General features: G+C 38.4%; 1 protein-coding gene across 3 annotated transcripts in view; it reads left to right on the top strand.

Moving 5' to 3' along the window:
* SMCHD1 (structural maintenance of chromosomes flexible hinge domain containing 1) overlaps positions 1-13,115 on the top strand; it is a 123,030-nt gene that overhangs the window by 52,230 nt on the left and 57,685 nt on the right. For all 3 annotated transcript variants that reach the window (XM_072998827.2, XM_072998825.2, XM_072998828.2), the window contains exons 21-26: positions 4,683-4,779; positions 5,232-5,304; positions 6,042-6,181; positions 7,903-8,037; positions 8,986-9,213; positions 10,820-10,968. In XM_072998827.2, coding sequence (XP_072854928.2) covers positions 4,683-4,779; positions 5,232-5,304; positions 6,042-6,181; positions 7,903-8,037; positions 8,986-9,213; positions 10,820-10,968 — 822 coding nt within the window. The remainder of the gene's footprint in view (positions 1-4,682; positions 4,780-5,231; positions 5,305-6,041; positions 6,182-7,902; positions 8,038-8,985; positions 9,214-10,819; positions 10,969-13,115) is intronic.

Here is a 13,115-nt window from a genome sequence, read left to right as displayed (position 1 = left end):
TACTGGAAAAACCATAGCTTTGATTATGTGGACCTTTGTCGGCAAGGTGATGTTTCTGCTTTTTAAGATGCTCTCTAGGTTTCTCATTGCTTTCCTCTCAAGAAGCAGGCATCTTTTAATTTTGTGGCTGCTGTCACCATCTGCATTGATCATGGAGCCCAAGAAAGTAAAATCTGTCACCACCTCCATATCTTCCCTTTCTATTTGCCAGGTGGCGATGGGACCAGCTGCCATGATCTTAGTTTTTTTGATGTTGAGTTTCAGACCATTTTTTGTGCTCTCTTCTTTCACCCTCATTAAGAGGTTCTTTAATTCCTCCTCACTTTCTGCCATCAGAATGGTATCATCTGCATATGAGAGGTTGTTGATATTTCTTCCGTCAATCTTAATTCCAGTTTGGGATTCATCCAGTCCAGCCTTTCGCATGATGTATTCTGCACATAAATTAAATAAGCCAGGGGACAATATACAGCCTTGTCGTACTCCTTTCCCAATTTTGAACCACTTCGTGGTTCCATATCCAGTTCTAACTGTGGTTGCTGTCTTACATATAGATTTCTCGGGAGATCGATAAGGTGGTCAGGCACTCCCATTTCTTTAAGAACTTGCCATAGTTTGTTGTGCTCGACACAGTCAAAGGCTTTTGTGTAGTCAATGAAGCAGAAGTAGAGGTTTTTCTGGAACTCTGGCTTTCTACATAATACATCGCATGTTAGCAATTTGGTCTCTAGTTCCTCTGCCCCTTCGAAATCCAGCTTGTACTTCTGGGAGTTCTCAGTCCACATACTGCAGAAGTCTACCTTGTAGGATTTTGAGCATAACCTTGTGGGCGTGTGAAATGAGTGCAATTGTACAGTAACTGAAGCATTCTTTGGCACTGCCCTTCTTTGGGATTGGGATGTAGACTGATCTTTTCCAATCCTCTAGCCACTGCTGAGTTTTCCAAACTTGCTGGCATATTCAGTGTAGCACCTTAACAGCGTCATCTTTTAAGATTTTAAAAAGTTCAACTGGAATGCCATCACCTCCACTTGCCTTGTTGCTAGCCATGCTTTCTAAGGCCCGCTTGACTTCACTCTCCAGGATGTCTGGCTCAAGGTCAGCAACCACACTATCTGGGTTGTCCGGGACATCCAGATCTTTCTGGTATAATTCCTCTGTGTATTCTTGCCACCTCTTCTTGATGTCTTCTGCTTCTGTTAGGTCCCTACCATTTTTGTCTTTTATCATGTCCATCTTTGCACAAAATGTTCCTTTAATATTTCCAGTTTTCTTGAATAGAGCTCTGGTTTTTCCCTTTCTATTATTTTACTCTATATCTTTGCACTGTTCATTTAAGAATGCCTTCTTGTCTCTCCTTGCTATTCTTTGGAAGTCTGCATTCAATTTTCTGTAACTTTCACTATCTCCGTTGCATTTTGTTTCCCTTCTCTTCTCTGCTATTTGTAAGGCCTCGTTGGACAGCCACTTTGCTTTCTTACATTTCCTTTTCTTTGGGATGGTTTTTGTTGCTATCTCCTGTACAATGTTATGACCCTCCATCCATAGTTCTTCAGGCACTCTGTCCACCAAATCTAGTTCCTTAAATCTGTTTTTCACTTCCACTGTGTGTTCATAACGGATTTGGTTTAGCGTATACCTGACTAGCCCAGTGATTTTCCTACTTTCTTGAGTTTAAGCTCCAATTTTGCTATAAGAAGCTGATGATCAGAGCCACAATCAGCTCCAGGTCTTGTTTTTGCTGACTGTATAGAGCTTCTCCATCTTTGGCTGCAGAGAACATAATCAATCTGATTTCGGTATTGCCCATCTGGGGATGTCCATGTGTAGAGTCGCCTCTTGTGTTGTTGGAAAAGAGTATTTGTGATGACCAGCTTGTTCTCTTGACAAAACTCTATTAGCCTTTGCCCTGCTTCGTTTTGAACTCCAAGGCCAAACCTACCTGTTGTTCCTTTTATCTCTTGACTCCCTACTTTAGCACTCCAGTCCCCTAGAATGAAAACATTTTTCTTTGGTGTCAGTTTTAGAAGGTATTGTAAGTCTTCATAGAATTGGTCAATTTCAGCCTCTTCAGCATTGGTGGTTGGTGCATAAACTTGGATGACTGTGATGTTGAAAGGTCTGCCTTGGATTCGTATTGAAATAATTCTATCATTTCTGATATTGTATCCGATTACAGCTTTTCCCACTCTTTTGTTGACTATGAGGGTACTCCATTTCTTCTACGGGATTCTTGCCCACAATAGTAGATATGATAATTGTCTGAATTGAATTCGCCCATTCCCATCAATTTTACTTCACTGACGCCCAGGATGTAACTGTTGAATCTTGCCATCTCCTGTTTGACCACATCAAACTTACCAAGGTTCATAGATCTTACATTGGAGGTTCCTATGCAGTATTTTCCTTTGCAGCATTGGACTTTCCTTTCACTTTCAGGTGCGTCCACAGCTGAGCATCCTATCGGCTTTGGCCCAACCACTTCATTAGCTCTGGAGCTACTTGCACTTGTCCTCCGCTCTTCCTCAGTACCATATTGGACGCCTTCCAACCTGAGGGGCTCATGTTCTGGCGTCATATCTTTAAACTTTTTGTTTCTGTCCATGGAGTTTTCTTGGAAAAGATACTGGAGTGGCTTGCTCCAGGTGGATCATGTTTAGTCAGAAGTCTCCACTATGACCTGTCCATCTTGGGTGTCCTTGCACGGCATAGCCCATAGCTTCTCTGAATTACTCAGGGCCCTTCGCCACGACAAGGCAGCAATCAGTGAAGTGATGTGTGATGTTTGCCCCTTTGTGGCCCCTGTTTGTCTCCCCAAAACAGAGAGCTCACGAAGGCAAGCCTTAAAAAAACCACACCATACGCTGCCACCAGTTGATTTCTTTATCAACGTACTTTACTTAGGAAAGACAGAGGTCCATTCATCACTGTCTTTTGAGTAAAACAGGTTTATTGATTACAGATGTTTCTATAATAATTCATAAGTATCTTCAAGTTCATCAATCATCAATAACAATGTTCTATATTATTCACTTCTCAGACTAATCACTCCTCAGATTTCTCAATACTCTCTCTCCCTCTCTCCCTAACTCTCAGACTGTAAATCTCACTCCTCCTCTCTGGCTCCGCCTTTTAACATCTCTAGTGGCCCCACCTCTCAACCACATCAGCATAAAGCATGAATAATGCATGACTTATTTAACATAATAAGGGTCTACGCCACAGGGTGCTTGATTGTACCTGATGGTTTTTAATGTTGCACCATTTTTTAGAATCTATTCATTTAGGATGATGGGTGATGAAAATTATCCCCTCTTCAGGAAATTAGATTTCTGAAGTATCCTAACTGTTGGTACTAGAAGGGCCACGTTTGTTTTTTGTTTTGTCTTCCTTCCACTAAAACAGATTCCTTTTCTTTCTGTGGCATGCCTTTTTTAAAAAAAGAGGTTTGCTCTCTCCTGTTTATATCACATGTTATCTTGCTTTAAAGATACAATTGGTAGTATCAGTACTGACCAGAACTAAACATGGGGTCCAAGAGAAACAAGTTGTTTATTTTTATTCAGAATCATCACCCACTTGACTATGAAAAGAAAAATCCCAAAGAGACAAGCCATTTTTTCTTTCACATGATCTTTATGCATCTCCACTAATAAGTCAGTGTCTATGCCTGCACAGAGCCATCCCTTCAGAACCTTGCTAGATGGAGCAAACGTTTTGCTGGTAGCCCCACCCCTGCCATTTACAATGCATGTATGGGCACACTATCTGCTTAGTTGTGTTTAATCTTCCACAGTGTCCATGCCCCAACAGAACTTTCCTGAGAGAGAGAGAGAGAGAGAGAGAGAGAGTACTTTAAAATGTACTATTTTAATGCAGTGTAATGATTTGATTATGTCTCCAGCCCTCCAGTTTTTCACAAGATAAAGATAAGTTGACATCCAATATGTATCCATTCCTTGGCTACAATTTTGCCCCTCCCAGATTAAAATCAAGAAAAAAAATTCTAAATGTCTGTGAATCTTGAAGGAACAGTAGAGAATGCCAAGACTCTAATGTGGAAAGGAAAAACCATCTCCATCTCTTAAACTGAATGGAACCTCAGGAAAGTCTAGCCTCCAGCCACCCAAAGAATTGGGTTGCTTGGAAGTAACTTAATAGACTATGGACTGAAGTTTGCAGAACCAAGATGGCCTAAGAATTGTTTTTTGCGCCGTCACTATCTTTGGCAAGAAGAGACAGTTTGACAGCTTTGTCAGTGTACTCTTTGCCCTCCAACATGCATTGTGGACAACTTGATGTTAACTGCCCCAAATGGTCTTGATATTGCATGTTACTGAGGGAAAATGATCTGATATATTAATTTTACTGTGGGGCTTCTGACATGAACAAAGAAGGGAAAGCAGAGGTATAGACAAGTCTATTCCATTTTATAGTTGATTTTATTCATCAGCTGTGAAACCCTACTAACTGAGAGGGTACCTCTCTTCAGCAGAGACCTGAAGCCCCCAAAAGTTGGGCCTGCATTAATGAGTAGGAGGAATCAAAATGAAAAGTCCACCTGTCTCTGTGTCCTTATAGCTAATTCCACTGTTCCTTTTGTAACACATTTTCTATAGTTTTGTGATTCAAAGATGGTCACTTTAATTCTTACATTGATTTTAATTTTTTTTACTTTGTAGTGGTTTAATATTGCAGTATCAAGAAATAGATAGAGGGCCGGCTTGTGCCATTAAGGGCATAACTGCCAGAGGCCTTGTGAACAGTTGCCAGGGCAAGGTATGTTGGCTGAATTCCAGTAGAGCAATAATATATTAATTATTTCACTGTATAATAAATGTGGGACTGTGTTTGTGTAGTCTTGGTATAAATATACATTCAAAAATGTTACAGTAGCTTGGTTGTTTCATAATTAAAACATTTTAAATCTATGTGCTTGCTCAGTTCAGTGGGGGTTTTTTGGATGTTATAAAGTAATATATTGTGATAGTTTTTCAAGTAGCGCTAACTAATGTTGGGATTAGTGTGCACATGCGAAGAGATTAGAGGCTTAGTTTAGTAGCTGACAATGTTCAAGCAAATTCAGTAATAATATGAAGCTAAATATTTTAGATAAGTGTCTTTCCAGAAAAATAATTTTAAATATTTGTTTTCAAGATTATTCACTCTTAAAACTAAATAAGATGGCACTATGTTTCAAAATTTATATTTACATTATTTTCTTTTATTAGAATTTCTCTCTGAAAGTTACTCTTCCTGGTTTGAAGGAAGCATCTCAGGTTTTAAAAATTAAACTTCTCCCAGGTAAGTAAAATATTTGAAATGTGTGAAAGCATTTTCTGTAAAGAGTATCAGATGTCTAAATTGTATAAAAGTAAATGTAATAGAGTGCAGTGTAGTATAATATGACTATTCTTTCTCATATCTATAGGCTTAGCTCAAAAAGGCAGATTTTTTTCTCTTGGCCAAAGTCCTTGGTGTGACTTTTGAAGCGAATTTTAGGTTAAGAAATCTCTGTAGCCATTATCTGTTACATACTGAGTTATGTGATTAAAATGGGAATGTCTATGGTGAATGTTTAACTTAGGGCAATTTGCTTCTATTTATGCTATTTGTATAAGCTATGCAAGAGGAGTTTAATTGTTATCTCTTAAACTAAATTCAAATTTTGAATTGGGTTCAGTTGAGAAGGAAGAACTAAACAAAACAAACTAATTTCAGATTGGACCTTCTATTGATTTGCTGTTGGTGTTGGTGTTTTTCTGCCTCATAATCTCAACTTGTTTGCTCACTTTAGGTAACTAACCAATTTGAAAATAATGTAGTTTGTTGATATCGCTAAAGTTACCCTCCATGCAACTAAGTTAATGTTATTTGGTTTCTGAAATAAAGACATGGAAAATCTTTTTACAATTTGTTGTATAGCAATTTTAAAACTCTTAATTTAGTGTCTTGGCTTTTTAGTGCTTCCATGGTAGTTTGTTGTTTGGAATGTTATCACTTAAAAAACTAGAAACAACTCTAATTTTAAAACTCAACAGGTACTCCTCATCAGCTAAAAGTCAAACCAGATTCTGACATCTTAAAAATTGAGAATGGAACAGCCTTCCCTTTCCATGTTGAAGTGCTGGATGAAGTAGGAAATGTAACAGCACAGCCAAAATTAATTGTTCATTGCAAGGTAGATCAGTGATTTACTCCTTAAATGTTGGTTTTGAGTATTTTTAGATACGTTATCTCACTGTTGTATTTTTGCAACGACAGTATAGAATGTTCTGTTGCTTTTACAAGCCTAGAACATAAATTGTGACCTTTCAACCAAGCAATATTTGTTGAGTTGACTAGGATTGATGAGATGCAATACTTCTGAAAATTCTTCAGAGTCATTTGTTTGAAAACATTTGTTGTCTTTTGAGATAGCACAGGTAGTCATTTACAGTGTGAAAAAGAAGGTTGGGAAACAAGCAAGATATTATAATACTTCCTTCTTGGGTGGATATTGAGGCCAGTATCCTGTTTAGTTTTCTTTGTGGGAAACTCAAATGTAGAAGTGGCTGCACTGATATAGAATGGTCACTTTTTTCTTTGTGGGCTCTATGAGGATCTAAGTTAGGCATATTTGCCCAGAGCTATGATGCCAGCTAGAATTTTGGCTGTGTAATGTAACAAATGGCATGTTATAGTAATTTTTGGGCCGCCCGTTCATGGTCTTTATCTGGAACTCCACACTCTGGATTTCCAGGAAAGTGGTAAGGAGTACTTTTTCTAACAAAAATTGTTGGCAGGCCACCTTACATCATTCCAAGTTTGTTATTTTGCACTTTGATTCTTCAATCATCAGAAGGTGAAAAATTCAGTTGGCCCAAGATGATCTTAAAGTTGTTCTTTCTGAACTCAGTAACATGAGCTGGATGTTAGAAGCACCATAACAATTTATTTGATATGAATGTTCTTATTTAGGGTTTCTGAAACTTTGTTTTATTTCAGCCTGCTACTATGAATGAAATGTCTCAAAAACAACACTGGTTCAATGGAGCAAGCTTGCATTTCTTTATGTAGTATTTAAGGTTGCCTAGGAATCATGGTCCATTCTATTTAGAGTATTGATGCCTCAGTTGCCTTTGGAACTAGAGTTTCTGTACTTGACATATGTGGGACAACAACATGGAAGTCACCACTTTCCTTTGTTAGTCTTATGAGTTAGATAAGTTAGCATTTACAGAAGACTCCTTTGTCAGGAAGATTCTGCAGCACATAGTTGAGAAGAAATATACAGTACTTTGTCCTTGTCTACTGTTGTTCCCTTCTTGGGCAGAGCAGCAGTACATGTTCTCCTGAAGTGAGAACACCTTCATATGTCTCATCGAGCAGGTTTAAAAGCATAATTAATTGATATTTTGCAGAATACTGTATAATTGATATTAGCAGTTCTATGTTTATATATTAACACTTCAGTATTTCTTGGTTTTATTGCACCTGTTGCCAATTTCTTTCTGGTCCTAATTCAGTTTCAAAGCCCTTAACAGCTTGGGTGCTACATATCTAATGGACCACCTGGCTCATTATGTATGTATCCAGACATTAAGATCTTCATGGAAAGCCCTGCTCATTATACCTTCACATTCAAAGTCTGATCTAACAAGTGTGTGAGAAAGCTTTTTCTCCTGTGTTGCTCCTGTACGTGGGACTTTCAGTCACTTCCAATTTTAAGTGTTTTTAGGGAATTTATAGTATATTATTGCAGTGAAGTTTATTTTTAATTGTTCAAATTCTTTTTAGTTGTTTCTTAACCACCTTGTCTGCTCATTTTTTGGATGGAGAGGCAAGAATAAAAGTATGTATATAAATGTGTACATATAAACAAACAAACAAATAAAGGGTTTTAATTCTTGATTGTATTAGTTTTCAGGAGCTCCAGACCTTCCAATGTATGCTGTTGATTGTAGCAGCACTGGGTCTAATATCTTAACTGGTCCAGTTCTGTATGTTCAGAATATAAAGAAAGATCAGACACTTAAAGCAAAGATTGAAATACCTGTAAGTAAAGTATTACTTAAAACTTTGTCTCGTTCTTTTCATATAGCAGTCTAGAACAGTTGAATACTCTGCTCTCTTGATGACTTGGAGCCAGGCAGTGGTCTTGATCAAGCAAAGAACTAGAAAGCAAAATCCTAATTATGAAGAAACAATAAAACATGATTAATAATGATCCTGATACTCTTTAAGTTCTGTAGAACCACATCTCTGCAAGTTTCATGCTCGTCTCACGTTGCATGATAGGGAATAATGACCCACCAATTACATGTTGACATATTCCCACTGTCTGACAGTGGAAGTGTTTCATGCAGGACTTGTAATGTGTACATTAATGCCTACCCACATTGAATTCACGTTATGAAAAATATGATGCAGAAATCAGAAGCTGCTACAAAATTTTGAAAAGCTTGCTTTTCCCTTCTTTGAGAAAAATCCTGAATTTATTGTTTTGGAGAAATATCAGAATAACTGTTACCTCTTAAGGAGATCTTTGGATTTCTCTTAGCTCTTCTGCAGAGCTGCTTAATCTTCTTAAATACTTTAAACACTTCTTAGTTGTTCATTAGCTATTTCAGAAATCTTTATTGCTTCTTTTTACCATTTCAGTCTCCATAATTGCTTTAAAATACATTTGAATAAAATTGTTTATAGACTCAGCAGAAATAGATTTCTACATAGATTTTCTACCCTAGAATTCGTGGTTTTAGCTGGTTGCAAATGTTACATGAAAAGTGGTCAAATTAAACAGTATACAGTTGCCTAATTTAAGCTGTGCTTCTGTGTTTCTGCATTATAATTTTTCAGCTTTTAAAAAACATCGGTGAAGATTAGTTAACATAAAGCCAAGAATATTAATAGAGGTGGCTTTACAATACGTTAGTATCTCTGAAGTACATTTCCCATGTTACTGCTTCAGTTTTGTCGTTCTTTCCCCTTTCTTTTTATTAGAGTTGTAAAAATGTGTCACCCCTGGAGAAGACCATTAAATTGTTTCCTAGTAGCCGTGTTGCAAAACTACAGATATTTAGTGTTGAGGGAGAAAAAGCTATTCAAATCAAACACCAGGATGAAATTAATTGGATTGCAGGTGATGTGATGCAAAATCTTATTTTCCAAATGTATGATGAGGGAGAAAGAGAAATAATAATGACTCAAGTTCTGGCTGAAAAAATTAAGGTAGGTGCTTTCAGGAAACTACCACACAGATTATTTTTAAAGGAATAATTATCTAATATACTGCATATAGCGAATATATATATTCACACACAGTGGTGTCTCGCATAGCGATTGCTCCGTTTTACGACGAAATCGCTTTGTGATGGACTTTTTGCCATTACAAGAGAGATCGCTTTGCGATGGCCCCTATGGGGAAAATTCGCTTTGTGCTGCTCGTGGGGAAGCACTTCCCCGGGAGCAGCCCAAAGCCCCCGCCAATCAGGAGGGGGGAGCGGGGGCGCTCCAGTTTGGCGCCTCGGGAGGAGGGAGGGAAGGAGGGGTGAAGGGCCTGGCCCCGATCCCCGCCCGCAACTCTGGGGCGGGCACCGAGCCAGAGCTCTGCAAAAGGACCAGGATCAGGGCGGCAGCGCCAGAGACCCCCTCCTCTCACCATCTGCGCCTGGGAGAGCCCCGCCAAGGAGACCGGGTGTCGGGCTGGCTGGCTGGCGGTGGGTGGCATGCCCTTTCCCGCCCCGGGCGGCTGCCTGCCTCCGAGCCCTCCTCCCGCTGCTCGCCGTCCAAGGCGGACAAACCCCCCCACACACATGGACCCGCCGGATGCCGTGGGCAGGAGGGGGACAGAGGCAGAGGCCGGAGCCAAGCGCCTTGGGCAGCCAATGCCCTGTCTGCAGGGCCAGCCCTGGAAAGGCTCGCTCGTCCGTGGCTGGCTGGCTCGCTAGCTGTGGTGGAATTTCACTTTGCCATGATCGGTTCCCTGCTTGGGGAACCGATCATAGCAAAGCAATGCTTTTTAAACAGCTGATCGGCGGTTTCAAAATGGCTGCCTGCTGTTTTCTGGAATGGATACCTCGCTTAAGAGGCACCAGAAATGGCCGCCCCTATGGAGGATCTTCACTTAAATGTGAGTTTTTAGCCCATAGGAATGCATTAATCATGTTTTAATAGTTTCTGTGGGCTTTTTCTTTTTGCTTAGTGGTGAAATCACTTAGCGACGGTTTTTCCAGAACGAATTAACCTCGCTAAGTGAGGCACCACTGTGCTTAATTTTTCATTGATTTTTGAAGGCTTGTTGAACATATAGCTGGTAATAAGATTGGGGGGGGGGTGTCCAGAAGTTAGAATGAGTTTGCAGGGAGTAAAGTCAGTCATAGAGATCACTATGGAATGTAAGATTAACACTAATGTATGTTAGATGCTGACAGTTTAAAATCCATCTTTATAATTGTGCAGTTCCCACAGATCTCAAAATTGTTCAGATAGATACTAAGTCGCTCAAGTTTTTCAAAAATTCTTAAAGAATTTCAAGGGATTCATAGCACCTCAGTTGCTAGAGAGGGTATTAACACTGTGGGGGTCGAGTAGATTCAGATTTATCTATTTATTTTGTATTAGATTGTTTTTCCTGAATGTGATACCAATAAAATCTGTTTAAGTTAAACAATTCCTTGTCAAATCAGTCATTCAGTTTATTTCCATTTAGGACTTTACACAGACCCATTAGATTCCCAGTAACAGATTACTACAGGTTTTTTAAAATGGGCTGAAAGGCAGAGAAAATGTTACTTTAAATTACAGCTGATGTGGTTGAAAATATTTTATGCATTAGGTAAATTGGACCCCAGAGATCAATAAAGACCTACTAGTCAACGGTTCATTACCAAATGTGAAAGTACCAACATCTGTTACAGATGAGCGATATTGTCTAGTCACATTCCATGATGACCATGTATCTTTGGAAAGTTCATTTACAATCAGGTTAGTACTTCTTTAATAATACTCCTCTTTTACAGTTTTACAGTTTTTCATGCCAACTGATTGAATAAAGTCTATAATTTTTCATTTCTGAGTTAAAAGGAAACTTCCATCATTGAGTCTTTCAACTTCCATTCCAAGATAGTGTTTTATTTCTCCTAGTTGTTTAATCTCTATTTCCCCTTTTAATTTCTGAGCTATTTCTTTAATATCTTTTTTATGTTGCAGCATTATGTTGGCAGCATATTAAGAAATCATCTACACATGTTAGAATATATTGGTACTGTCCATCCTTAAGTCTCATATATAGACAAGGATCAGCCTTCCCTTGCTTAAACCCTTGGCAGTGTAGGAGATCTGTTAATTTATCATACCAACTTTTGGCTGATTGTTTAAGTCCATACACACTCTTACTAAGTTTACAAACAAGATTTTCTTGTCCCTTTTCTTGAAATCCTTCAGGCTGCTCCATATAGATTTCTTCTAAAAGGTCTCCATTAAGGAAAGCTGTTTTAACATCTGGATGTTCCACAAACATATTTCTTGAACCTGCTACACCAAGAAGTATCCTAAGTTTTGTTTGGTTAATTACTGGTGCAAACATTTCAAAATAGTCAAATCCATATTTCTGGGAAAAACCTTTTGCAACCAGACATGCCTTATACCTATCCACACTGTCTTCTGGATTATATTTAATTTTATAAATCCATTTACTCCCAATAGCTTGTCTGTTAGGAGGTACATTTGTCAGAGTCCAAACTTGTCTCTCCTGTAGTGATTGATATTCTTCTTTCATGGCTTCTATCCATTTCTCTCTGTAATAGGTAATTTATTGATCTCATTCCAATATGTTGGTTCCTTTATTATATGCAGGTTTTCACAAAATCCATATCTTTCTGGTTGTTTGCCTTTATTAATCTGTTCTGATCGTCTTACAGAAGTTATTATTTCTGTTTCTTTTGGTGCAGTTTCTGTTTCCCCTTCTGTTCCGGTAACACCTTCAGAAGATGGACCTGCTGGTTGACCAGTGGTCTCTGCAGATAACCAATTGACCAATTCCTCTGAAACAGTTTCTATACTATGTAGATCAGTTGTCACTATGGATTCATTTATCTGTTGCTTTACAAAATTTTCATCAACATGTACATTACAATATTTAATTTCAGAAGTCTTAGGGTTCCAAATTCTATACCCTTTCGTCCCAATGTGATACCCAACAATAATTCCTATTTCAGCTCGAGGATCAAGTTTTCCTCTCCTTTCCTTTGGGACATGTGCATATGCTTTAGCACCAAAAGTTTTATATGCTTTAAACTAGGCCTTTTTCCAAACCATAATTCAAAAGGCGTTTTACCTGTTATTCTACTAGGGACTCTATTATGCAAATAAACTGCTGTAACTATCACTTTAGCCCATAAAGGAGTTGGTAATCCAGCTTGTATTAGCATAGATCTAGTCATCTCCTACCATGAATATAAACAAGTTTTATGATCACAGATATCTTGCCTTGCTTGACATACAGATGTTCCTTCATCTACTACAGTATTTAAATCATTACTAGCATCAATTATATAATGAAAACCATATTTTTCATCAACCTTAAGTACTAGACCAGTTTTATCACTGATAACCTTTCCTGAGTCACCTTTAAGGATTACAATATAACCATTTTTTACACTGCTTTTAGTAACCAGTAAATTATTTGAGGCTTCAGTGACAAAAGCAACATTTGTCAACGTAGGATTTACCACCTCATTTTTAGAAGTAAGAACTTTTAAAGGTACTGTTCCAGTTCCAAGCACATGTAAACTTTGCTGGTTTGCTTGCAATATCCTTGGTCTGTTCTCTGTGCCAAGTTGACTGAAGCATTCTCTAAATCGGCAAATATGTATGAAACTACCACTATCAAGAAGGAAATGTCTCTTATCGTCCACACCTTCATAATCAGATATTTGGAACACTTGGTTATTATGAGCAATTTTTCCATCATTGGATCTTTGCTTGTGACTCATATTTGATCTGCCTTGTGATGATCTGGAATTTCCATGACTGCTGAAATGTCTTCAGATGCTAGGGACCGCTCTTTCAATACATGCACTTGAACCTCATGATATTAAAGCTCCTGTGCCTTTAAATCTACAATATCTGGC

Source organism: Pogona vitticeps, chromosome 4, assembly GCF_051106095.1.
Source record: "Pogona vitticeps strain Pit_001003342236 chromosome 4, PviZW2.1, whole genome shotgun sequence".
NCBI lineage: Eukaryota > Metazoa > Chordata > Lepidosauria > Squamata > Agamidae > Pogona > Pogona vitticeps.
Note: the sequence above shows the minus strand (reverse complement) of the source record. Positions and strands in the feature narration are given on the sequence as shown.